This window comes from Lampetra fluviatilis, chromosome 71, assembly GCF_964198595.1.
Source record: "Lampetra fluviatilis chromosome 71, kcLamFluv1.1, whole genome shotgun sequence".
Classification (NCBI taxonomy): domain Eukaryota; kingdom Metazoa; phylum Chordata; class Hyperoartia; order Petromyzontiformes; family Petromyzontidae; genus Lampetra; species Lampetra fluviatilis.
The window spans coordinates 1,393,106-1,415,993 of NC_136345.1; the positions used below are offsets into that span (position 1 = coordinate 1,393,106).

The window sequence follows — 22,888 nt, forward strand, 5'->3', positions numbered from 1 at the left end:
ATCCCAACCATCCGTGACTATGCGCAAGAGCCCCTGCGGTCCCGCTACTCATGCTGTCCCGTCCCTCCCCTGCTTGCCCCGTCGACACGTGGGTGGTGTGTGTGGGGGATGCGCTTCAACCGCGGTGGCCGAATGCCCCTCGCCGCGGCCATGCCATCTTAAGGCAGGTCGCAGCGCCGCGGTGCAACGTAGCGTCAGGGGAGGCCGTCCAATTCCCTGATCGCCGGAAACCGTGAGAGTTAATCCCGATAAGGGTTTCTCGGATAAAAACCGGTCGATCAGGTGACCTTCTCTTCCAGCTCTATGGGGGGGGGGGGGAAATGCGTGCAGGTGTGTTCATGTGAGGTGAGGGGGACGAGGGGTTGGCTCCGTTGCTTGGTGGTGGCGAGGTCGGGGATGGGGCGCCTGCTGAACGGCTTCGTGGTGGCGGCATCACACACCACCATAAGGTTCATCTGCAGCCACGGGCGCCTCTCTGAACGGCTCTCAAAGATACGGCGTTGGCCAAAATGCTCGAAGCTAAGAGATTATCCCGCGACGCTCTCGCGCTCGGGATGCCTTCGCAGACCTCCCCCGAGACGACTGCCTGAGGCACAGGTCGTGGACTGTGGCGTCTCATACGGACGACCCGAAAATGTGACCATTCAGCAAATTCACGTTGATTAACGGCAACACGAAATAACGTCTCGGGAAAAAGTAATTGCCTTTAGTCGAACCATCGGTGATGATGATGGTGGTCATGGTGGTGGTGATGATGGTGATGGTGGTGATGATGATGGTGGTGGTGATGATGATGGTCGTGATGGTGGTGGTGATGATGGTGATGATGATGGTGATGGTGGTGATGGTGGTGATTATGGTGGTGATGATGGTGGTGATGGTGATGATGGTGGTGATGATACGAGCCTTAAGGATGCAACAGTAAGAAGAGACAGATCATAATATCATAATACACCCACTGAGCTGGCACGCAGTAAGTCGTGGGTTCGATCCCGTGACCCTGACGATACCTGCTGTGTATTTGGTGTTTGCGGTGTCTCTCTCCCTCTCCCCGTGGTGAGATGTTAACTACCTTGCCAGGTATACAGGAGGTCGTGGGTCCGATCCCGTGACCCTGACGATGCCTGCTGCTGTATATTCTGCGTTTCTCCCCACGGTCGTGTGGATTTTTTTCCCTGGGTCCTCCGGGTTTTCCCTCCACGTTTCGAATCAACGTCACACGTCCAGATTTATTCCACTTATTTTTGGCTACTGCTATAAATGAACCTTATGGCGGGACCCCGGGGTTCCGAAAAAACGGAAGTCAAAATCGTCATTAGTTCATTTATTTTTGGCGACTCCGTCCCACCGCGCAAATAAACGCCGCGACCCACCTGGTGCCGATCATTCTGTTGTCATGTCGTCCAAGCGTTAATCAAAGTTTACAACAAAACCTGGAAACTTTGATTAGCGCATCGTGTAGAGCTCACTGAGAGGAATAGATTGCCTTCAACAGACATAAAATGACGTCGCAAGGCAGTTTATGCGAGAGCCGGGGGCTTATGGGACTCCTGGGTCCCGCCATAAGGTTTAAGTGTCCAAAATGATGGGGGAAACTTTCGTTGAGCGGCTGTCATTTGTGGTGGGCAGGTCGCTTCTGAACAATAAGCTAATAACCTCAGTGGGCTTTGCCTGGTAAGATGGGGATGGTTTCGTGTTGTATTTGTATGAGTCTGTTTTCTGTTTTTTACCTGTCTTGTACTTTGCACCACTATCTTGTTCGTGTTGTACTCTGTTGCTGTAACGTTCTTACCCCGTGGCCCCTGACTGGACATCTGTGAGCAAAAGAGCTTTACAGCTCATCGGATTCCTCCTGCTGCAGTATAAAGACAGTCAGGAATGACGTAACATCCATCACGGGTTACGTAAGGCAGTGGTCCCCAACCTTGTTGTTATTATTACACACTTGTATTTAACTCACTCTGTCTGTTGTTGTTGTCGTATCCTCAAATCTTGTAACTCAATTTTAACCCACTTCCCAATGTGGTATCGACTGCACACTTCATATAGTTATGTAATATTGATGACAATACTATATTCTATCATAAAAATTTTAAAACATATTTTTTAACAATCTTTTTTTACACGCTTTCTATGAACTCACTCTCTCTGTTGTTGGTGTCGTATCCTCAAATCTTGTAACCTTATTTTAACCCACTTCCCAATGTGGTATTGACTGCAAACTTGGTATACTTATGTCATACTGATGACAATACTATATTCTATCATTAAAACGAAAAAATATATTTTTAAACCATATTTTTTATTTATTATGTTTCGGCTTAGGTCTAATTGTCCACGCTCAACTAACGTTGGCTGTAAATCACCACGGTCCCTTACATTATAGCAAACTTTAGGTCCACTCCCTGGAGTCGTGGAGTTCTTCCATTACTAGTACGGTACATTTCATTAAAGCGTGTTTAAAAAATACGAATTTTTCAATATTTCTTATTGGCACCGGTTTCGTGGAAGACAATTTTTCACGGACCATTGGGTCTTCCCGCTTTTCAAAGAAGCTCTCCAGCGACGTTTGTTTTTTACTCATTTTGGCTAGGGTTAGCTTGTGGGCTTACCAAAATTGTGACTGAGACAAGTGCACAGTGTGGGAAAGAGGCGCGGACGGAAGTGGTAAATAAAACAATGGGCGGGCCACGCGCGGACTAAAATAAGTGTTGGATTCTGACTTCTCATAAGGAGCGCGCAACCTATATCCCTCGCATGCGCAGTTTACAGTAGGGTTCGCACTCCTATGAGAATCCAATGCCGCTGCTGGTCTGGCAGGAGGCGGAGCTCAGACGGTAATGCGAGCGATGGGGAGCGGCTGTAAATACAGATGATGAAGCTTCGCTCGCTCGCCCACCGCTCACCTCCTGCTATACAGCCCGGTTCCTAACAGGCCTGGGGGTTGGGGACCCCTGACGTAAGGGGCTTCGGAGAGCACCTTCGGGAACAGGGGCGGGGCCAAGCTGGGGGGAGGAGCCGCCAAATGGGTTCTTAAGGGGGACTCCGTGATGGAGGCGAGGTCGTCGTGGGGAGCCAGGGTAAGGACCGGCCAGAGTGAGTGTCTCTCTCCTCATCGCGGAGCGGTGTTGGCTGAACCCCCGCTCCGGGCAGACGAGTGAGAGAGCCAAGTGATAGCCGAGGGTAGGGTCCAAATAGTATAAGTGTCCGGGGAAGGACCAAGATAGAGTGCACCTAAACTGGTAAGAGTGTAGGATGTCGAGTGTGAGAATGGTTTAATAAACGGCAACAGCCCTTATAGTATTCCTCGTCCAACATGGGACCTTTCTTGCCAGTATCAAAATACAATAAAATGTTTTGCCCTTTTGGCAATAAAACAGGAGTTGTGTTAAAATGTTAAAACGCCAAACAGAAACCTTTTGCAAGGAATCAACAACTTGCTGCGTTAACCACGCAAGGTGCTTGTGGTGACCACGATGTAGCTGCTCACCCCAAGCTATAATTGTCCCGATCGTGCATTGTCCTTGTCCTGTTCGCCTTTTGCCATTGTCCTCTGGTCTAACGCTGTTTGAGACTAGGCTCTAAAGACTTTTGACTTTTAAACAAATTTTATTGCCGCCAGCAGCAACATCACTGGAGGCGATTCCGATATTAAATACACAGTCACCAGCAAACAAAGAATCGCTGTAAATCCACGCGCTGTGGCGCTAAATGCAGCGCACACAACACGAAAGAAACGTCACGTGGTGGTGGTGAAAGCTGCTCTCTGTGGAGTGGACCAATCAATTACAAAGACAATGCCATCAAATATTAACAGAGCGTGTTTTTGTTTGCATCTTGCAGAGACTTGACGATGCCTTGCTATGGGTATCTCTTGTGGTGTTTTAACATCTTAGGGGACGTCCATCAATGACGTCACGCGTTTTTGGCCGATTTTTACCCCCCTCCCTTTCTCGTCACACGGCGTCACAAAAAGTCAGACCCCCCCTCAAACCATATTTCCATTTTGAAAATCAAACATGCTTCAAAGCACTTTAAACTATTGTCATTGTAGTGCGTATTTAATGTGGCGCTGCACTCTGATCTTGTAGGAGAAAACATGTATTAAAAAGGAGGCGTTGGAAAGCTGAAATTTAGCATAAAATGCACTTGAAAATATTCAACGTCTAACTAAAACTGCAGATGTTCATAATATTATATTGAAATTATTTTATAAATATAAAATATGAAAAGTAATTATAACTAAGAAATACTTGATACTTTGTAGTCGAACGAAGCAAAATGGCGAGTACAATTATAACAATCACATTCATTCCACAAAATGAAAAGCCCTGGGAGAATTATTATAATCCAAATGTTTAATAACAATCATTCAAATAATTTACAAAATGTATGCTTCTCCATTATCCCATACAGAAGCAAAATGCTCCTTCATGGAATACATAAAAGGTGACCTTAGTAAATTTAAATAATCAAATAGTTAATAATGAAAATTAATCAAAATTTGTGTTGTTATAACAATTCTATTTAATTAAGTAGAACGTGTTGTTTATATTTATTTAAAGTTGCGCATTTTTATGTGATGTCACATTTCTCAAACCCTCCCCCCTCATCACACATCGTCACAAATCAATGACCCCCCCCCCCCCTTAGGTGCGTGACGTCATTTATGGACGGCCCCTGAACACAACTCCTGTTTTATTTCCAGAAAGGATAAAAGCTATTATTTCCTACTCTTAGTTCTTTCGGTAAAGTCACGTAGGTAAAACATGAAATTAAAATTAATAAAAATAAAATAAAAATCACCCGGTCGGCTGGAGAGCGACCGACCGGGTGATTTTTGTTTTATTTGTATTAATTTAAATTAAATGTTTTACCTACGTGACTTTACCGAAAGAACTAAGAGTATGAATCCTTGCAGTCACGAAAGCTTCAAATCTAGAACTATTATTTCCTATTATTTCCAGCTATTCTTTCCAGAAAGGGTTAAAGCTATTCTCACACATCTTACCAGGTAAAGCCCACTGAGCCATTATTTTAGCTTTCTCATCACATTCGTCATGGGCAATTTCATTGCCCTTCCACCACCTCTAGCCCCGCCCCTGATGCTCAAGCTCCTCCCCCGCCTCCTGCTCCCTAGTCCAGCAAACTCCACCCACTCGCTGTCTATCCCCGCCCCCGCAGCCCCTATTTAAGCTCCGCCTCCTCCCTGCTTCCGTGCTTTTGAATCTGATAAACCCGTCCCTCGATCTCTTTCCCCGTCCCCATTAGCCCCGCCCCCACTGTTTAAGCTCCTCCCTTTTCGAATCCCTGCTTCTGAGTCCGGGAAACCCCGCCCCTCCCACTCTATCCCCGCCCCCTCAGCACCGTCCCCGCTTTTGAAGCTCCGCCCCCGTAGCTCCCTGCTTCTGAGCCCGGGAAACCCCGCCCATCAGCCCCTTTATCCCCGCCCCCTTTTTTAAGCTCCGCCCCCGTAGCTCCCTGCTTCTGAGCCCGGGAAACCCCGCCCCTCGCTCTCTCTCTCCAGCATCATGGCGCCCAAGCCGCGCAAAGAAGGTTCGTGCTCCCGTTTCCCCCCCTCTCTCCCGCGTCTCCATAGCTGTCTGCACCCTCTCGGAGTTTCCCCGCCGATGTCTGCGCGCCGGAGTTCGCGATGAAGCCGCTCAGTCCCGCGAGGGCAAATAAGTCTCGGCGCGTGGGGTCGTTTGAAGCGCCTAGGCGAGCGGCAGGCTCGGCAATGTGCGAGTAGGCCCTCGGCCCTTCGTCAACTTTGCCTCTAAACTCCCAGCGAGGGGAAATTAAACTTTGTAAAGTTACAATAAAGCGTTAGCGTCGACCAAGGTCCAAGTCGCTTGTAATGTAACGTGCGTGTGTGCGTCTCGAGTAACGTTTACTATTGTGCAGCGTGCCTGTGACGGCACTGGTGTTAAGGCCTTTAGAGAGAGGCTTCACCAATCGACTTTAAACGTATTTTAAAACTTATTTATTTTACCAGGGAGTAAGGGAGTCTAGGTGGCTCTTGGCCTGGCCCATCACAAACGATAGTTAAACAAAGTGCCCGATGTCGTCGTGTGGGCATATCTAGCGGCAGCACCAGCGGTGCTGGCGGTGAGGGGGAGGATGGAGGCCTTGATCCAGCAGTGGCTCGTCCATGGTGATGGTGATTACACCTATAGACAGAAAGGACCACGTGGATTAGAGCACACGCAGGGTATAGACACCACATTGGTCTTCATCCAGCAGTGAATAGACCATGGTGATGATGGCGAGACAACAACACGTGGGTTAGAGAACAGTACGCAGTATATGCTGTATACACGCGTACTCCACTGCTGGATGAAAGCTCTCTGCTGCACTCAGCGGATGCTATCGCGGTGGCTGAGATGTTCTCCCTCGCCTGGTACGCAGGAGGTCGTGGGTTCGATCTTGACGATTTCCGTGGCTGTATATTTGGAGTGCGTCTCTCCCCGTTATTGTCACCACGTGGATTTTTCTCCGGGTCCTCCGGTTTTTCGTTCCACATTTCAGAATTAAAATGTTTATTCATACTGGAGCAATCCAAAGAGCTGTGAAGCTTTTTAAGAGTATTTGGCCGCTATAAATTTGCCCGCGATGATAGCAGCCACTTAGGTGAGCTATCATTTGTGGTAGCCAGGTTCGCCGCTGAAACAGAGCTACATAGCTCAGAGGGGCCTTACACCTGGAACAATAAAAATAGTTTAGTTTTAGTATGGGTCTTATGGGTATCTGTGTCTGTATGGGTCTGTGGGTATTATGGGTTTCTGTGGATCTCGTGAGTTTGTATGGGACTCTGTTGGTCTCTGAGTCTGTTTAAGTCTGAATTGCTCCGGTTTCTATGGGTCTCTGTATGGGTTTCTATGGATCTTTATGGGTCTGAGTCTATACATTTCTACACGATGATATCAGCCACTTTGTTGAGCTATCATTTGTGATAGCCAGTGTCGCTTTACAACCGGTAAATTAATAGTAGTTTAGTTTTAGTATGGGTCTCCACGAGTCTTTATGGGTTTGTGGGTTTCTGTTGATCTCTTGAGTCTATTGGTCTCTATGAACTGCATGGGTTTCTTTCGGTCTCTATGGGTCTCAGTCTCAACGGATCTCTATGAATCTCTGTATGGGTTTATGTGAGTCTTTATAGGTCTCTGAGTCTATAGACTAGTGCGGTTTTTGGCTGCTATGATGTGATATCGGCAAATTGGTTAAGCTGCTGTCATTTGTGATGGCCAGGTCCCTTCTAAATGAGAGCTACAGAGCAGCTCAGTGGGGCCTTTCTCCTGGTAAAATAAAATAATTTTAGTTTAGCTTCACCATACTTCACCACGCTCATGTCTACTGGCCACCGCGAGGGGGCTTCGGCACACAAGTGTAGTGTAGTAGGTAGAGTGTAGTGTATAGCCTATGTGTAGTGGATCGTATTGTTCAGTAGTGTGTGTACTGTAGTGTGTAGTAGTTTAGAGTGTATTGTGTACCTGTAGTGTAGAGTGTAATATGTATGTTCAACCTCTGGCAACTACGTAGCCAACCGTGCTAATCGGAGGTAGTGTGTAGTAGTGTATACTAGTGTGTGGTGTATAGTAGTGTGCGGTATGTAGTGTATAGTAGTGTAGTGTATATCGCATCTAAAAGCGGCGTGCAATTTGGGTGACCATGTTTCTTCGACAGTTCGCCAAGCCCCACCACCACTGCTGTGAGCAAGAGGTCGCAAACAGGTTTTGATTCCTTACCCGTACCCGGCCGGGTATCGGGTAGGGTACTGGTACATGATTGCGACCTCAGGGATGAAGCCATGTTGCAGGCGTGGGTGGGTTGTTTCTAGGAACTTGAATTGTGAGAAGAGACAAGACGTTAGGAAATGAGTCACAAATGGTTACTCACCAGTAACTCACGGTGTACCCGTACACCGCCCCAGGGTCGCAAACGGGTACCCGGCCGGGTAGCCTGGTATCTGGTAGGGTACGGGTAGCCGGGTATCGGGTACCCGATTGCGACCTCTGCTGTGAGCACGACGCGGAGTTTCTCCTGACGACTGTTTACGCCCTATCCCCCCTCCTTCCCACACTCCTCACCCCCCTTGCCACGACAGCAGCGGCCGCAGCTCCGGCCAAGCCCGAGGGGGCCAAGCCCGAGGGGGCCAAAGGCAAGGGCGGCAAGGGCCGTCCCGAGGGCGGCAAGGGGCGTCCCGAGGGCGGCAAGACCCGCGAGGGTGGCAAGGCCCGTGCCGAGGGTGCCAAGGCCCGCGGGGCTGAGGGCGCCAAGGCCCGCGGGGCCGAGGCGCGGCCCAAGGGTGAGGCGAGGGCCAAGGCGCTGAAGGCCAAGAAGGCCGTGCTGCGCGGGGTGCACGCGGTGCGTCGCCGCAAGGTGCACACCTCCCCCACGTTCCGCAGGCCTCACACTCTGCGGCTGCGGCGGCAGCCCAAGTACCCGCGCAAGAGCGCGCCCACGCGCAACAAGTGAGGGGCACAGCACACTGGTGTACACGCACGCCAGTATCACATACACTGGCGTACAACCGCCAGCATCATATGCACACGCTGGCGTCGTGTATACACACGCACGCCAGCATCATACGAACACACAGGAGTTGTACTTGCACACAACCGCCAGCATCATATGCACACGCTGACATCGTGTATACATCATACGCACATATACTAGCATCATACTTGCAGACACTCAACAGCATCATACACAGACAGACTAGTTGTACTCGCACAGACACGTCAGCATCACGCACTCGCGGCACACCCTAGCGTCGTACACACATGCTAGCGTCGTACTCCGTGCATACACACGCTACAAGTGACAGGCACCGCACACGCGCCAGCATCATGCACACGCTAGCCTCGTACACGCGCGCGAGTGTCGTGCACGTGTCATACAAACACACTGTGTGTGCCATGCATAAACCGTGCACACACGCAAAAGTGAGTGGCTGCCTCACAAGTACACACACCACTTGTGTTTGTGCGTGTACTCATGTGTGTTTGTGCTCGTGCAGGATGGACCACTACGCTATCATCAAATTCCCGCTGACGACGGAGGCAGCGATGAAGAAGATTGAGGACAACAACACGCTGGTGTTTATCACAGACGTGCGTGCCAACAAGCACCAGATCAAGCTGGCGGTGAAGAAGCTTTACAACATCGGGGTTATGAAGGTCAACACGCTGATCCGGTAAACCGTCACACGCGCAGTCACACGCGCACGGTCACACCTCGAACCTTAGCCAGTGTCTTAGCCAGTGTCTTAGCTAGCCAGTGTCTTAGCCAGGGTCTTAGCCAGGGTCTTAGCCAGGGTCTTAGCCAGGGTCTTAGCCAGGGTCTTAGCCAGGGTCTTAGCCAGTGTCTTAGCCAGTGTCTTAGCCAGGGCCTCAGCCAGGGCCTCAGCCAGGGCCTCTGCCAGGGCCTTAGCCACATCATTAGCCACATCATTAGCCACATCCTTAGCCACATCCTTAGCCACATCCTTAGCCACATCCTTAGCCACATCCTTAGCCACATCCTTAGCCACATCCTTAGCCACATCCTTAGCCACATCCTTAGCCACATCCTTAGCCACATCCTTAGCCACATCCTTAGCCACATCCTTAGCCACATCCTTAGCCACATCCTTAGCCACATCCTTAGCCACATCCTTAGCCACATCCTTAGCCACATCCTTAGCCACAATCGCCTGGGTTCACAAGCAGAATCATAACATATCGTGTGTCTCTGTCCGTGTGTCTGTCTCCCCACAGTCCTGACGGGGAGAAAAAGGCCTACGTGAGGCTTACGCCCGACTTCGACGCGTTGGATGTTGCCAACAAAGTAAGCCCAACACTGGGTGGGCGGGGGGTGGTCACCCTCGTCTGGGTGTCCGTGTGGGTCTGTCTGGGTGGGTGTGTCTGTGTGTCCATGTGTGCGTATCAGTCTGTATGTGTCCGTGTGTGTGGTTGTCTGGGTGTGTGGGTGTCTCCGTGTTGGTCTCCGTTTGTGTATGTGTGTTGGTGTGTGGTAAACATCGCCACTGGAGAGACAAAGGTGGCCGGGCATGGTGCTGGTCACCTACCCCCTCTGTGTGCCACAGTGCCGGCTTTCGCAGGCACTGCTGCTACTCGCTACTAACTACAGCACTTGCCCCTCCACCGTTGGAGGCTATAGATGGGGGATCTTTGTATGTACATGTGTATAGGCGTGGCTCACCACTGCCCTGAGAGGTGGAGGGGAATGAGTTGAACCTCTGGATCGGTGGCAGTGCGTTCTCTGTTGCGTGATGCAAACCTGAGAGCTCTGAATCGTCTGTGTGGCAAATCAAAGGAACCGCTGATGACAGACGACGCACGCTAGAGACAAAGCTCCCCCCGTGTGTAACCTCCGGGGGCTGTTCAGGGGCAAGGGCTGACTAGTGGTGGTGGTGGCGGCGACGTGGGCACGGATAACTCTCTCTCTCCCCCTCTCTTTCCTCTCGCTCCCTTGCTCTCTCCCGTATCACAGATCGGCATCATCTAAAGTGGGAGGCCTCTTCAATAAACGTATCTTCAGTTGGAACCCGTCAGCCTCTCTCTCCTTGTGTGCGACTGTTGAGTGATTGGTGAGTGTGGTGAGTGCATGGTAACTGTGTGGTGAGTGTGTGTGGTAGTTGTGGTAGGTGCCGCGGTGCCGGGATGTTAACTACCTCGCCTGGTATGCAGGAGGTCGTGGGTTTGATCTCGACCCTGACAATGCCTGCTTGCTGCTGTATATTTGGAGTTGCGTCTCTCTCGCTTTGGTCACGTGGATTTTTCTCCGGGTCCTCCGGTTTTTCCCCTCCACATTGAGAATCGACGTCACCACGCGTTATAAATTCCCACGCGATTATTCTATCAGCCACTTGGTTGAGCTGCTATCATGTGATGGCCAGGTCGCTTCTGAAAGAACTACGTAGCAGCTCAGTTGGGGCTTTACACCTGGTAACATGCTTGGCGCTACGCTGCGCAACAAACCCCGCAGACTTGAATTCGACTCCCGCTCACGGCCACCACCGCCGGTAGCGACGATTATCTGAACCGGCCGAGCCTCCCCTAGGTCGACTCAGCCTTAAGTGAGTTACCTGGGGCAGCGGTGGTGATAGTGTAGTAAACATCGCCTGGTGTTGGACACCCATGTCCTCTGTGTGCCCCCAGTGCCGGCCTTCATAGACGCTGCTACTCAGTACTAACTATAGCACTTGCCCCTACAGCCTGTTACAGGCTACACGGGAGATCTTTGTTGTGCCACTACCAACTTTACCGTCACCGCTCCCAGCAGCCATCCTCACCACTACCACTGTCACCATCACCGCTACCACCATAAACCACTACCACTGTCAACCATTGCCACCACCAACCTCACTTAGACAAAGATCCCCCGTATAGCCTTAACAGACTGAAGGGACAGGTGCTGTTAGCGAGTAGCGCCTATGAGGTCTAGCACGGCACATGACCGCCTTTGTCTCCCCCCAGTGGCGATGTTTACGACACACCGCACCAGGTGCTCATTTGAGGCCGAGTCGACCTAGGGGAGGCCCAGGACCAGTTCAGATTATTGTCATTGGTGTTGGCCGTGAGCGGAAATCAAACTCGGGCCTCTACCGGGTTCGTAGCGCTGACCACTACCGCTCCCCACACCGCCAACCTCACCAGGACAGATCACCGCTACCACCAGCATACCACAATTACACCACCAACCTCGCCAAGATATCACTGTTACCACCAGCATACTCGCCACTAACCACCACCACCAACCTCACCAAGACAAAGATCACCGCTACCACCAGCAGACTCACTACACCACCATCACCAAGACAGATCGTGGCTACCATCGGCATACCACACAAACCACACCACCACCTTGATGATCGACCTGGAGCTCTCTAGAGAGAGGGCACCGGGGCCCCATGGACGTGGGTTGCCAGGAGGCCCCCCGGGGTCCACGTTCGCCATGACCTGGGCCCCCCCCCCCCTCCTACCCCCCGCACTGAGACGTCGCTCGAACTCGGCACGGACATCGAGTCGCGCTCGGACGGTCGCCGGTCGTCCACTCGGCAACATTGTTGATGATGGGTGGTAAGCATGAAGGGTGGTGAAGATGATAATGCAATAATGGTTGGTGATGATGGTTGATGGGTGGTGATTATAATGGTGGTGTTGATAGGTGGTTGATGATTGGTGTTGATGCTGATTATGGGTGGTGAAGAGGATGGGTGTTGATGCTCATGATGGGTGGTGATGGTTATGATGGCTGGGTGGTGGTGATGGTTTGTGATGGTGATGGGTGGTGGGTATGATGGGCGGGTGGTGGTGGTGGTGGTGATGATTCGTGCTGGTGATAATTACACTATGTAACACAATTTTTATTCTTGAGTAGTAAGTGTTATTTCGTAATTGCTTATGCCTAAAAAGTATAGAAAATCATCAGAATCAAAATTGACATGTATTTATACTAAAGTCATACAAAAATTACTACAAAAGATTTAGAAGTGAGTAGTTTTAGATTTACGATTATACTGTAAATCACTTTCACGAATCAGCCCCCAAATGTAGTCTCCCATCATGTTCGCGTTATACTGTCCTTAGTAGCGGCGTTCAAAGTCCAATATATCCTGGTGGAAGCACTCGCCTTGCTCCGAGTACGCTCCCATGTTCTTGAATTTATCAAGATGAGCATCAAGGATATGGACTTTGAGGGACATCCAGCCCATTGTGCCGTAGTTCTTCACCAGATTCTCAACCAGCTCCACATAGTTTTCGACCTTGTGATTGCCCAGGAAACCCCGAACCACTGCGACAAAGCTGTTCCAAGCCGCTTTCTCCTTACTAGTAATCTTTTTGGGGAATTCATTGCACTCCAGGATCTTCTTTATCTGTGGTTCGACGAAGACACCAGCTTTAACCTTTGCCTGAGACAGCTTAGGGAAGAAGTCTTGAAGGAACTTGAAGTCTGCTGACGCCTTATCTACAGCTCTGACAAATTGTTTCATAAGGTCCAATTTGATGTGCAGTGGTGGCATCAGCACCTTCCGGGGTCCACCAGTGGCTCCCACTTGATGTTCCTCCCCACAGAGAACTCGGTCCGCTGTGGCCAGTCCCACCTGTGGTAGTTCGCCTTGGTGTCCCTGCTGTCCCAAAGGCAAAGATCCAGCAAGGTCTTAATGCTGTTGTAATCCTCTTTGAGGTGCTCTGAGTGAGCCAGGGGAAGAGACGGGTACTTGTTACCATTATGGAGCAGCACGGCTTTGAGGCTCCTGGATGAGCTGTCAATTGAGAAGCGCCACTCATTCTAGTTACAGGCGATTCCAATTGCCTCCAACAGACTGGTCACATTGTGGCAGAAGCAGAGCCCAGCTTGACGGGTGAAGAAGCTGCAAAAAGGTTGATGACGCTTCCTCTGATCTGCAACTTGCACACTTTCATCCAACAAGTTCCACTGCTTGAGACTAGACGTCAAAAGCTCGGCGTTGGACTTGGTGAGACCAAGATCTCTGATCAAGTCGTTGAGGTCTTTTTGGTTGGGGTAGTATGGGTTTCACTCCTTAGCTCCACCTTTGAAATTGTCATCTGGATCTACAACATCTTCCTTGCTCTCTGACTTGCTGCTCTCACTCCGGTGGAGTGGGTACGGGGAGCTCATGGCAGTGTGGCACCGGGGCGTGATAGCATGTGCATTCTTGCCAGTCCGACGTTTGGAAGGGTCCACCATGCAGAAGTAGCAGTTGCTTGAGTGGTCAGTGGGTTCCCGCCAAATGCTTGGGATCGCGAACTTCATGGCTCTTTTCCCCTCTGTACCATCCTACAAAAATACATTTATTTCACCCATTACTAATGTGTAAGAGATTCTCGCAACATTTCTCATATATGATATATTTTTTCAATAACATTCAAAATTGTAAATCATTTGGAAATTTAAAACTTTTACAATTTAAATTTTTTAACAAATGTTATAAAATAAAACTCCAAGCAACAATTGTCCATGTTACTTTCCAGAGTTGTTTTGCATTGCTCGCAGGTGAAATGAGGTGCCCAGAGTTTGTCTTGATCCCCGACAGGCATGCTGAAATATGCCTTGTAGGCCTCGCACATCTTAGCAGATGCTTCCACAGTACTTTTTTGCTCTTGTCTTGATAAATTGGCCGCAAACATAGCAAAATGCATCTGCCGGATGCTTGCAGCCTCTTGATGCCATCTCAGAAAAATGCACATGTGTAATAAATCCGCTCTGGACGATTGTCTTTTCTTTATTCGTTCTTCATTACACAGCTCCCTCACATGCTGGGTTCCTTTTTCCCCGTTACTTCCATTCCTTGAGCGTGGCGTTCGCTCGCTTTCTCGCTCCGTCACACTTCTGCCTGACGGCGTGTGGGAGACAGCCTCCGGCCTGCCACGTGGCCGCTGGCGTGCCGGAGGCACAGACGTGGTCTCTCTTCAGCCCCTCTACACTGACCTCGAGCTGTCTCTCCACCCCTTATAACCCCTGGCCCACGTGATACCATGCAGCCAATCCTCAGCCTCACCCCTGGAACCTTCCAGATGTTGCTATACAGCCACAGGGCTACGCCCCTGGCTCGTCCCCCCATTGGCTGTGGCTAAAGCCAGCAGAACCAATCCTCTACTTACAGATGTCACCTTCCCATTACGTTAGGGCCACGCCCCTAGACTTCCCCCCCATTGGCTATGGGCCAGGACCGGCAGAGCCAATCGTAACGAGGTGTGATCCATCAGCAACCCGGATATATCCTCACATAACAAAGGTGTCAGTTTTTGTACCAGTTGAAAGGGTAAAAACCTATTACTATATTTTGCCATTGGTAAGGAGGTCTCAGTGTAAATGCTTACCCCGAGCTATCAATACTCTGATAGTGTGCTGTCTTTGAGTTGTACGCCTTTTGGCGTCATCTGGTCCAACACCAATGGAGACTCGGCTCTAAGAAATGCTGTCTCGGGTGTGGATCAATCAACTTCAACGACCGTGCATATCATTATCATCATCAGAGTTGCTTCTTTTTGTTTGCATTTTACTGCTTGTATTGTGGTTGTTGCAAACATGATGCCTTGTATAAAAGTGTCAGTTTTTGTACCAGTTGAAAGGGTAAAAACCTATTACTATATTTTGCCACTGGTAAAGGAGGTCTCAATCCTTCCAATGATTTCTCAATTTGTATCCATCTTCTCGGTTGAAGTTATGTCTATGTTTATATATTTATTTTATTTCTAACTACGTGACTTTACTGAAAGAACCAAAGAGTATGGATTCCTGCATTCACGAAAGCTTCAAATCAAGGCAGAATTCGTATAGGCTCAGTCCCAGGGAGAAGGACCACGTTTGCCAGGCAGTTGACGAGATGCTGGCTGCGGACATTTCCCCCTCTACCAGCCCGTGGGGGGCTCCCATTGTTTTGATTTAAAAACAACGGGATGGGAGTCTGCGCTTTTGCATAGATTTCCGCAAGCTGAACAAAATTTCTATGGCGTGGTTATTTTTGACCCTCGATTTGTTGTCAGGATTTTGTAAGCTGCCCTTGGATGAAGAATCTAGGCCTAAAATCGCGTTCCCAACACTCCAAGGCTTCTTCCAATTTAGTTTCTTCCCCATGGGGCTGCATTCCATTCCTGCCATGTTCCACCAGCTTATGGAACTGGTCTAGGCAGGTCTCCAATGCCTCATTTACCTGGACGACATAATTGTATTCGGGCGCACGTTTCAGGAGCATTTGCAGTGACTGCGGTCCATGTTTGTCAAAGTGCGTGCGGGTGGTCAATCTCAAATTTAAACCACTAAACTGTCATCTCTTGTAAACATCATTGCAGTATTGGGCTAAATTGTTAGTGAGTCCAGGATAGCCACGGATCCTGACAAAACTGTGCGTGCACACATGGCCAACCCCTAAGTTGGTGGGTGAAGTTCGCAGTTTTGTTCAGGTTTGCATCATTTCACTGGTTTGTCCCCAACTTCGTGACAATTGCAAAACCGCTCGATGCGCTCACTGCTAAGGGCCAGAGAATTCGGTGCGGGGAAGAGGCCGCGTTTGTTGCGTTACGCAATGGCCTCGTCAACACGCCCGCCTTCCCTCGGCTTCCCAGATTTCTATTTGCCCTTTGTGTTGGACACGGATGCCAGCGACACTGGAATTGGTGCTGTCCTATCTTGATTTGAAGCGTTTGTTACTGCAGGAATCCATACTCTTTGGTTCTTTCGGTAAAGTCACGTAGGTAGAAAAATAAAATAAAACAAAAAATAAGAAATCACGACGTTTCGATCGCAACACAAGCGGTCATCCTCAGGCGGAAAAAATAATCCAGCAGTGGAACTGCTGAACCAGCGAGAGAGCTGTTACAACAAGAGGTTATTTATGTGGCAATTGGCAAGCAAGCGGGGTCTGAGCTGGAAAGGAATTCCATCCCCGGACGCAAGTACGTCAGTTGTGTTAATGGGGGTGATTAGGGAGAGAGAGATTCGCATGAAATGAGCTTCCATCGCCGCATAAGAGTATCATCCCCGCATATTCATACAACAGCAGTGTTAATGGGAGATTAGCACTATGTTGATGGGAAAGATTATGCAGGGAGATTAGGGGGATTAGTAAGTTAATGTCATGTCTATGTGTAACACAAGCTGCGGCGCTGCCAACTGCGCTGTGAGTCCAGCGCATCCACGCAAGTGAACCATCGTAATGGTGGTCACGCCAGTGAGACACACAGCCCATCACACAGCCAGAGCCATCGAGACTAAGGGAGCAAAGGTGGCCATGTTAGTGAGACCCCAGCCCGTTAATGCAGAGGCACCTAACAGGGCAATGCAACTCAGAGAGTCGGAGATAACAGCCAAACGGCAGGAAAGATGGAAGCACCAAAGCAAGTTACGACTTTGCTTGGTTAATAACAATACTATCATGAAATCTTTTATACTGAATGTATAAAAGATTTAATACTGAATGTATAAAATATTTCATGATAGCATTGGCTTCACTGGATTTTAACTTGGGTAAAAAATCATAAAAAATATGAGTATCCTCCAACAACGTCCACTGTAAAATTTCGATTTAAAGCTTTCCTGACTGCAGGGATTCATCTTCTTGGTTCTTTCGGTAAAGTCACGTAGAAGGGAAATAATAAAATAATAAAAATAAAACAATTCTCACGACGTTTCGGCCACAACGCAAGCAGCCGTCCTCAGGTGAAGAACAGGTCTTTCGGAAAGACAGCGACAGACCTGTTCATCACCTGAGGAGTACGTGTCATTTGTCACAGTGTAATAAAGGTCGTTGAGGCGACTTCTGGAATCCGGTCTTTTATTCACTTTTCATTACAGCTTTCCTTCACGCTGCTGACAGCGTGAGAGGGATAGAGAGACGCGCCGCCACGTGGCAACCCGGAGCCCCGCTCACGTGCGGCCCCCTCCTCCGTTCGTTCCCGTTCTGACCACGTGTCGTTCGTCTTCACCCCTATTTAATACCCGGGTCACGTGGTACGTTTCCACCAATCCTGGTTAGCCTCTATGGAGTCTTCCAGGCTCCCTCGTAGGCTCCCGGGACCACACCCCTGACTCATCTCCCCATTGGCTGTGGCCAAAGCCAGCAGAACCAATCCTCTACTTACAGCTGTCACCTTTCCATTACGTCAGGGCCACGCCCCTAGGCTTCCCCCCATTGGCTATGGACCAGGACCGGCAGAGCCAATCATCGTGACGAGTTGTAATCCGTCAATGACCCAGATATAACCTCACATTACAACATGATAAACCCATACAGGCTTCTTACACTATGCACTGTACACACTATACACAACACCATACATATTTCACCACACATCAGAAAATTGACCACACACTACAATTCACCGCACACTATACTTTACACCACCATAAACCACAACTACACCACGCGTGGTGTATGCATGCATAACCAGCAAATGGGATGTACAATAGGCTTGCGCAGACCCATCCGGTTACCTTTGTGGTGAGTCAAACTGAGTTGCAGACGTTGTCTTGGGAGCAACACGTTTATTCAACTCTTAGCACAACATACTCCAAGCTATTAACACAACACACTCTCGAGTGGTGACCACCAAACTAACCATGCTACAACGGAACTAGACGCGGTTCCACTATCCCGGTCCGGACCACAAGCGGGGTCCCGGACCGCGTGGCTGGAGGCTTCAAGCTTGACGTGGATCTTCGGCCTCTCCAACAGTAAGAACCCCAAGCCCCTCTCAGGGCCCCCCTGATACAGCAGAACCACTGGTCACGACCATAATTCGTTCCATAACTTTGGTCGCAACCCGATTTGGTCATGACTCGAACCTTATTTCCCCATTGGATTGTATGTAAATACGATTAATCCGTTCCAGACTCCTACGAACTGTATATAAATATTGTTTTTGAAAGATTTTTAAGCACAAAAATTGTTAATTATGCCATAGAATTCACAGTGTAATAGTAAACTAAATGTAAAAACATTGAATAACACTGAGAAAACTTTAAACAGAGAAACTAACATTGCCGCGTCAAGGTTTAGAATCGTTCAACAAGATGATTGTTTCGTCTGCTACATCAGTCGGTCGATTCTGAGAGAGAGAATATTCGTATGAGCAATTCATGTTTCTATTGAAAGTAAGTTAACAGTAATATTTGGGTACAGTATTGTTTTTGGAAGCATTCACCATAATATCGTATGAACGTTTACTTCACCGCATCATCATATGAATGATGCGAGAAGATATTAACGGGATCTTATGTTAGCGATTTACGAACTCAGCGCTTTCGCTCTCTAAATTATGGCTTGAATGAGGGGGGAGGGGTATGACTACACTCACAAAATTAATATCTTACTAGGAATTTTATATAACAAAAGTTATATAACTTACGCTTTGTGTAATTGCAAAATTAATGCAAAAATACACAAAATACTGCACAGAGTTCACAGCGAATGAGCGCATGTCTGACCGAGACCGATTACTAAGCGAAACTGACTGAGCATGCCGCCACACGTGGGTCGCTGCTGTTTGTAAACAAACAGAAAATTTGGCGCTTACAAAAAAATGGCACGGAAGGGGAAATCGGCCGCGGCCGTGTTTGATCACCACCCAAGTATGTGTTCGTGACCAGATTAAAAAATGTTGTGCATTTTTTAGTCGGAACCCGATTTGGTCGTGGTCAGAAGCGTTCGTGACCAGAGGTTCTACTGTATCGGGCTGGGCTGGGGCTGGCTCCGCCTCTCGCCCCGCCCACCTTCTCGGTCTCTCTCGCCCCCTTGCCCGAAGGCTCTCGAGAGTTCTTCTTGGACCATGTGACCACCAATTGGCCCCCTCCACCGGTGCCCCCCCTCCAGTATCATCCGGTCACATGTCCCCAGGTCAGCCATAGTATCATGCCCCCAACGTAACCCGAGCTAGCTGACACTCTCACGCTCTCAACAGGAGCCCGCACCGCACGCTGTGCCACCGCGCTGAACCTGCGTTCACCCATGGTCGCGTGGATTTTGCTCCGGATACCGCGGTTTTCCCCTGCACATTTAGAGTCAAAATCACCACGCGTTTATAATATTTGACCGATAAATATTTCCACACGTTGATAAGCCCACTTTGTTTTGGGCAGGTTGCTTCTGAAAAAGAGCGGTATAGCTCAAATAGGCTATGCCTGGTAAAATAAAAATAAAAAACGTAGAAATATTTAAGATAGAAAAAAGTTTAAAAGTAGTGAGCCAGGTGAAGACATTTAACTTAAGCAGAAAATTAAAGCAAATGCAATCAGGCGAGGGCAGGAGGCAAGTCCCCGCACGGCTAGGCCCCGCATTGTAATGTTCAACCAGGACATCGATTCCATACTCGCTGCTACTCAATTGGTATCCCTACAATAGAAAAAAGGAGTGAGGCTGTACCTGGGTTCACAAATGCAACAACCACCACCACGACAACAACCAAGCTGTAAACTTAAATCTTGACTTAAAGCATTCGTGACTGCAGGAATTAATATTCTTTGGGTCTTTCGGTAGTCACGTAGAACTTTTTTTTTTTACAAAAAACTACGACGTTTCGATCACAACACAAGCAATCATCACGAGAAAAAAAGAAGGGGAAAGCTGCTGATGCTGGCTGTTTTAAAGGTTTTAAATGGGTGTAGCCCAAGGGTCATAAACGAAGTGGGCTGGGCTAATGATGTTAAAGTGAGAAATTGTATTGAGATTAGCGAATCTCACAATACAATTTCTCACTTTCTGCACCCTCGTTGTGGAGGTAGCTCTCCGATCTTACATTTACATGCAAATGTATCACTTTAACATCACTAGCTCTGCCCACTCCGTTTATGACCCTTGGGCTACACCCATTTCAAACCTTTAAAACAGCCTGCCTCAGCAGCTTTCCCCCTCTTTTTTCTCCTGATGATGATTGCTTGTGTTGCGATCAAAACGACGTAGTTTTTTGTAAATGTTTTTGTTCTACGTGACTTTACCGAGAGACCGAAAGAATACGATGTAAATGTGGAGCAGCAGCTTTGTTATCTTGTGACGTCATGCGGCAGCAGGCGGTGACGTCAATTACGGGGTTCAACACACAATCCCCTCCTCCAAGGAGCCTCATCTCAGTCAACCCATGCCACCTGGGTCTGCCCCGTGCACACAGCCTGGCACAAGCGCCGTGGTGACGTCACCGCCACTTAGTGACGAATGGCGGTTGTTGTTACTGTATGTGTACACTGTGCGTGGACAGACTGTATACTGTGTGGGTAAACTCTGCGTACACTGTGTACATGGTGTGGGTACACTGTGAGTGTACACTGTATGGGTGGTCCCAATAGTCGGGCAGCATTATCTTTTCATCAGCTGCGCTATGCTGTGTGGAAGCGACCTGGTCTGTCGCTCCGGTTCTTCTCGGCCACAGTAATGCCCTCCTTTCAACAGGCATGTGAAACGTAGACCCCCCCTAAATGGAACATCTGCGCTGGTTAGAAACATTCAGGCTGTAATGCCTACTCAGATTGAGGGAAGCCAAATAGAAGCACATTCTCTATTTATTGCAGAGGTTCAAGGTTCAAATCCCACAGGCACCCCTGACTACTCCAGTAACATTAAACCAAATATGCACCGTCTGCTTAAGTGGATGTAAAACATACTATTGTGTCATTCAAAACACATAGGTCATTGCATGTTGGTGTCATGGTCAATATTTGGGCAATTCCAAACATTATCCATAAATTACATAATGGAGATTACACATCAATCATCACCCCCTACTGACAGACTCATGCCCACATGCAGGCGACAGCAGGGTCATTGATAGAGGCAGCTGCCACTTGAAGGTGCTCTTCAAGTGTCTGTGATGAGATGTGAAACAAAACTGAGTTGCTGAGGCAATTAAGCAAGCACCATATAAATGCAAATATGAATATAATAGTGGAATACTTAGGAGCTTATTGGCTCTTGCTCCTGATTATTCATCTACCCAACCCACAGCTCCACAAATACTGGTCGCTCTTACTCTGCAGGTTGAACCCAGGAATTGAGTGTTCGACTACACGTTCTTTTCATTAAAGGCCTGTGACAAAGATGAATCTATTGGAGCTTCATTGTCTCAAGCTTACACATCTACCGGGTCTCTATTTGACTTTGTATTGTCTAAGAAGTCCACCCACACCTCCACTTCCACAAACTGCTGGGAGTTGCCTCGCTCTGCCTCACAGCCAGAATTCTCCTCCTGCTTCACGTTGCCTCCATCGATGTAAAGGTCCGATTTTGGAGTTGAATCTTCATCTTCACAGTTTACCGTCACTTTTTCGCTCTTCACCATCACTTTTTCACATTTCACCTTCACTTCTTCGCTCTTCATCACTTCTTCACATTTCACCTTGATACCTTTAAAAGTGTCCAAGCTGGGATTCACTTCTGGTTTCATGAGGAATGGGCTCATTGCAGCACTTTGACTTTCACAAGCCGATTTCAGACTCCATTTCTTGGGGATCTTCTGATGCTTGTGTGTCCTCTGGTGATGTTTAAGACTTGATGACTGTGCAAACGCCTTCTCACACAGAGTGCAACTGAAGGGTTTCTCTCTCGTGTGTGTTCTCTGGTGCTTCTTTAGAACTGATTGATTTGAAAATGCCTTGTCACACACAGTGCAACTGAAGGGTTTCTCCCCCGTGTGTGTTCTCTGGTGTTTTTGTAGATGTTGTAATTGTGCAAACGCCTTCCCGCACAGAGTGCAACTGAAGGGTTTCTCTCCCGTGTGTGTCCTCTGGTGTTTTTGTAGATGTTGTAATTGTGCAAACGCCTTCCCGCACAGAGTGCAACTAAAGGGTTTCTCTCCCGTGTGTGTTCTCTGGTGTTTTTGTAGATGTTGTAATTGTGCATACGCCTTCCCGCACAGAGTGCAACTAAAGGGCCTCTCTCCCGTGTGTGTTCTCTGGTGTGATACAAGACCGGATGACCGTGAAAACGCCTTCCAGCACACAGTGCACGTGAAGAGTTTCTCTCCTGTGTGTATTCTCTGGTGTCTATAAAGACCTGATGACCGTGTAAATGCCTTGTCACACACAGGGCACTTGAAGGGTTTCTCTCCTGTGTGTGTTCTCCAGTGTTTTTTAAGAGTAGATGACATTGAAAATGCCCTCCCACACACACTGCACGTGAAGGGTTTTTCTCCTGTGTGAGTTCTCTGGTGCTGTGTCAGATGTCCAACATGATCCGTGCTGTATGCACACTGGTTGCATTGTTGCCTTTTTCTACCGAGCTGCGCTGAGTGCCTTTGCTCCATCAAACCAATTTTGCAGAGGAAGTGTCAGAGGAAGTGTCAGCTGCAGACAGAAAAAAAGAATATCCAGACCATCTACGTCAGTATCGAGGCACAAAGGAATGCATATATACACAGTCACACATGACTTGCAC

The 22,888-nt window shown here is 48.6% G+C and overlaps 2 protein-coding genes across 6 annotated transcripts in view; one reads left to right on the forward strand and one right to left on the reverse strand.

Annotated features, from left to right (window-relative positions):
- Positions 1-5,459: 5,459 nt before the first annotated feature.
- Positions 5,460-10,548, forward strand: RPL23A (ribosomal protein L23a). 2 transcript variants are annotated; one of them, XM_078883538.1, is made up of 5 exons: positions 5,460-5,556; positions 8,105-8,471; positions 9,020-9,196; positions 9,759-9,828; positions 10,495-10,548. In XM_078883538.1, the coding sequence occupies exons 1-5, from the start codon at positions 5,532-5,534 to the stop codon at positions 10,507-10,509; spliced, it is 654 nt and encodes a 217-aa protein (XP_078739664.1). In that variant the 5' UTR covers positions 5,460-5,531; the 3' UTR covers positions 10,510-10,548. The 2 variants fall into 2 exon arrangements, with proteins under 2 accessions (XP_078739664.1, XP_078739665.1); XM_078883539.1 differs by having other exon boundaries at positions 5,489-5,556; positions 8,108-8,471.
- Positions 10,549-13,667: 3,119 nt separating this feature from the next.
- The window catches only part of LOC144953006 (uncharacterized), a 56,367-nt gene continuing 47,146 nt past the window's right edge, over positions 13,668-22,888 (reverse strand). For 2 of the 4 annotated variants that reach the window (XR_013640731.1, XR_013640730.1), the window contains exon 7: positions 13,668-13,806. Coding sequence is in view for 1 of the 4 variants with exons in the window: in XM_078883506.1 (XP_078739632.1) it covers positions 21,585-22,757 (1,173 nt within the window). In the remaining 3 variants the exon portion in view is untranslated. Of the gene's footprint in view, positions 13,807-17,221; positions 22,798-22,888 lie in introns of those variants that run through there. The other 2 variants (XM_078883506.1, XR_013640729.1) reach the window with 2 other exon arrangements.

What these genes read in the sequence shown, in the direction of transcription:
- RPL23A (XM_078883538.1), top strand. Translation starts at nt 5,532, where the DNA reads ATGGCGCCCAAGCCGCGCAAAGAAG. An exon ending in GCCCAAGCCGCGCAAAGAAG is followed by an intron (nt 5,557 to 8,104) that starts GTTCGTGCTCCC and finishes TTGCCACGACAG; the next exon opens with CAGCGGCCGCAGCTCCGGCC. An exon ending in AAGGTCAACACGCTGATCCG is followed by an intron (nt 9,197 to 9,758) that starts GTAAACCGTCAC and finishes GTCTCCCCACAG; the next exon opens with TCCTGACGGGGAGAAAAAGG.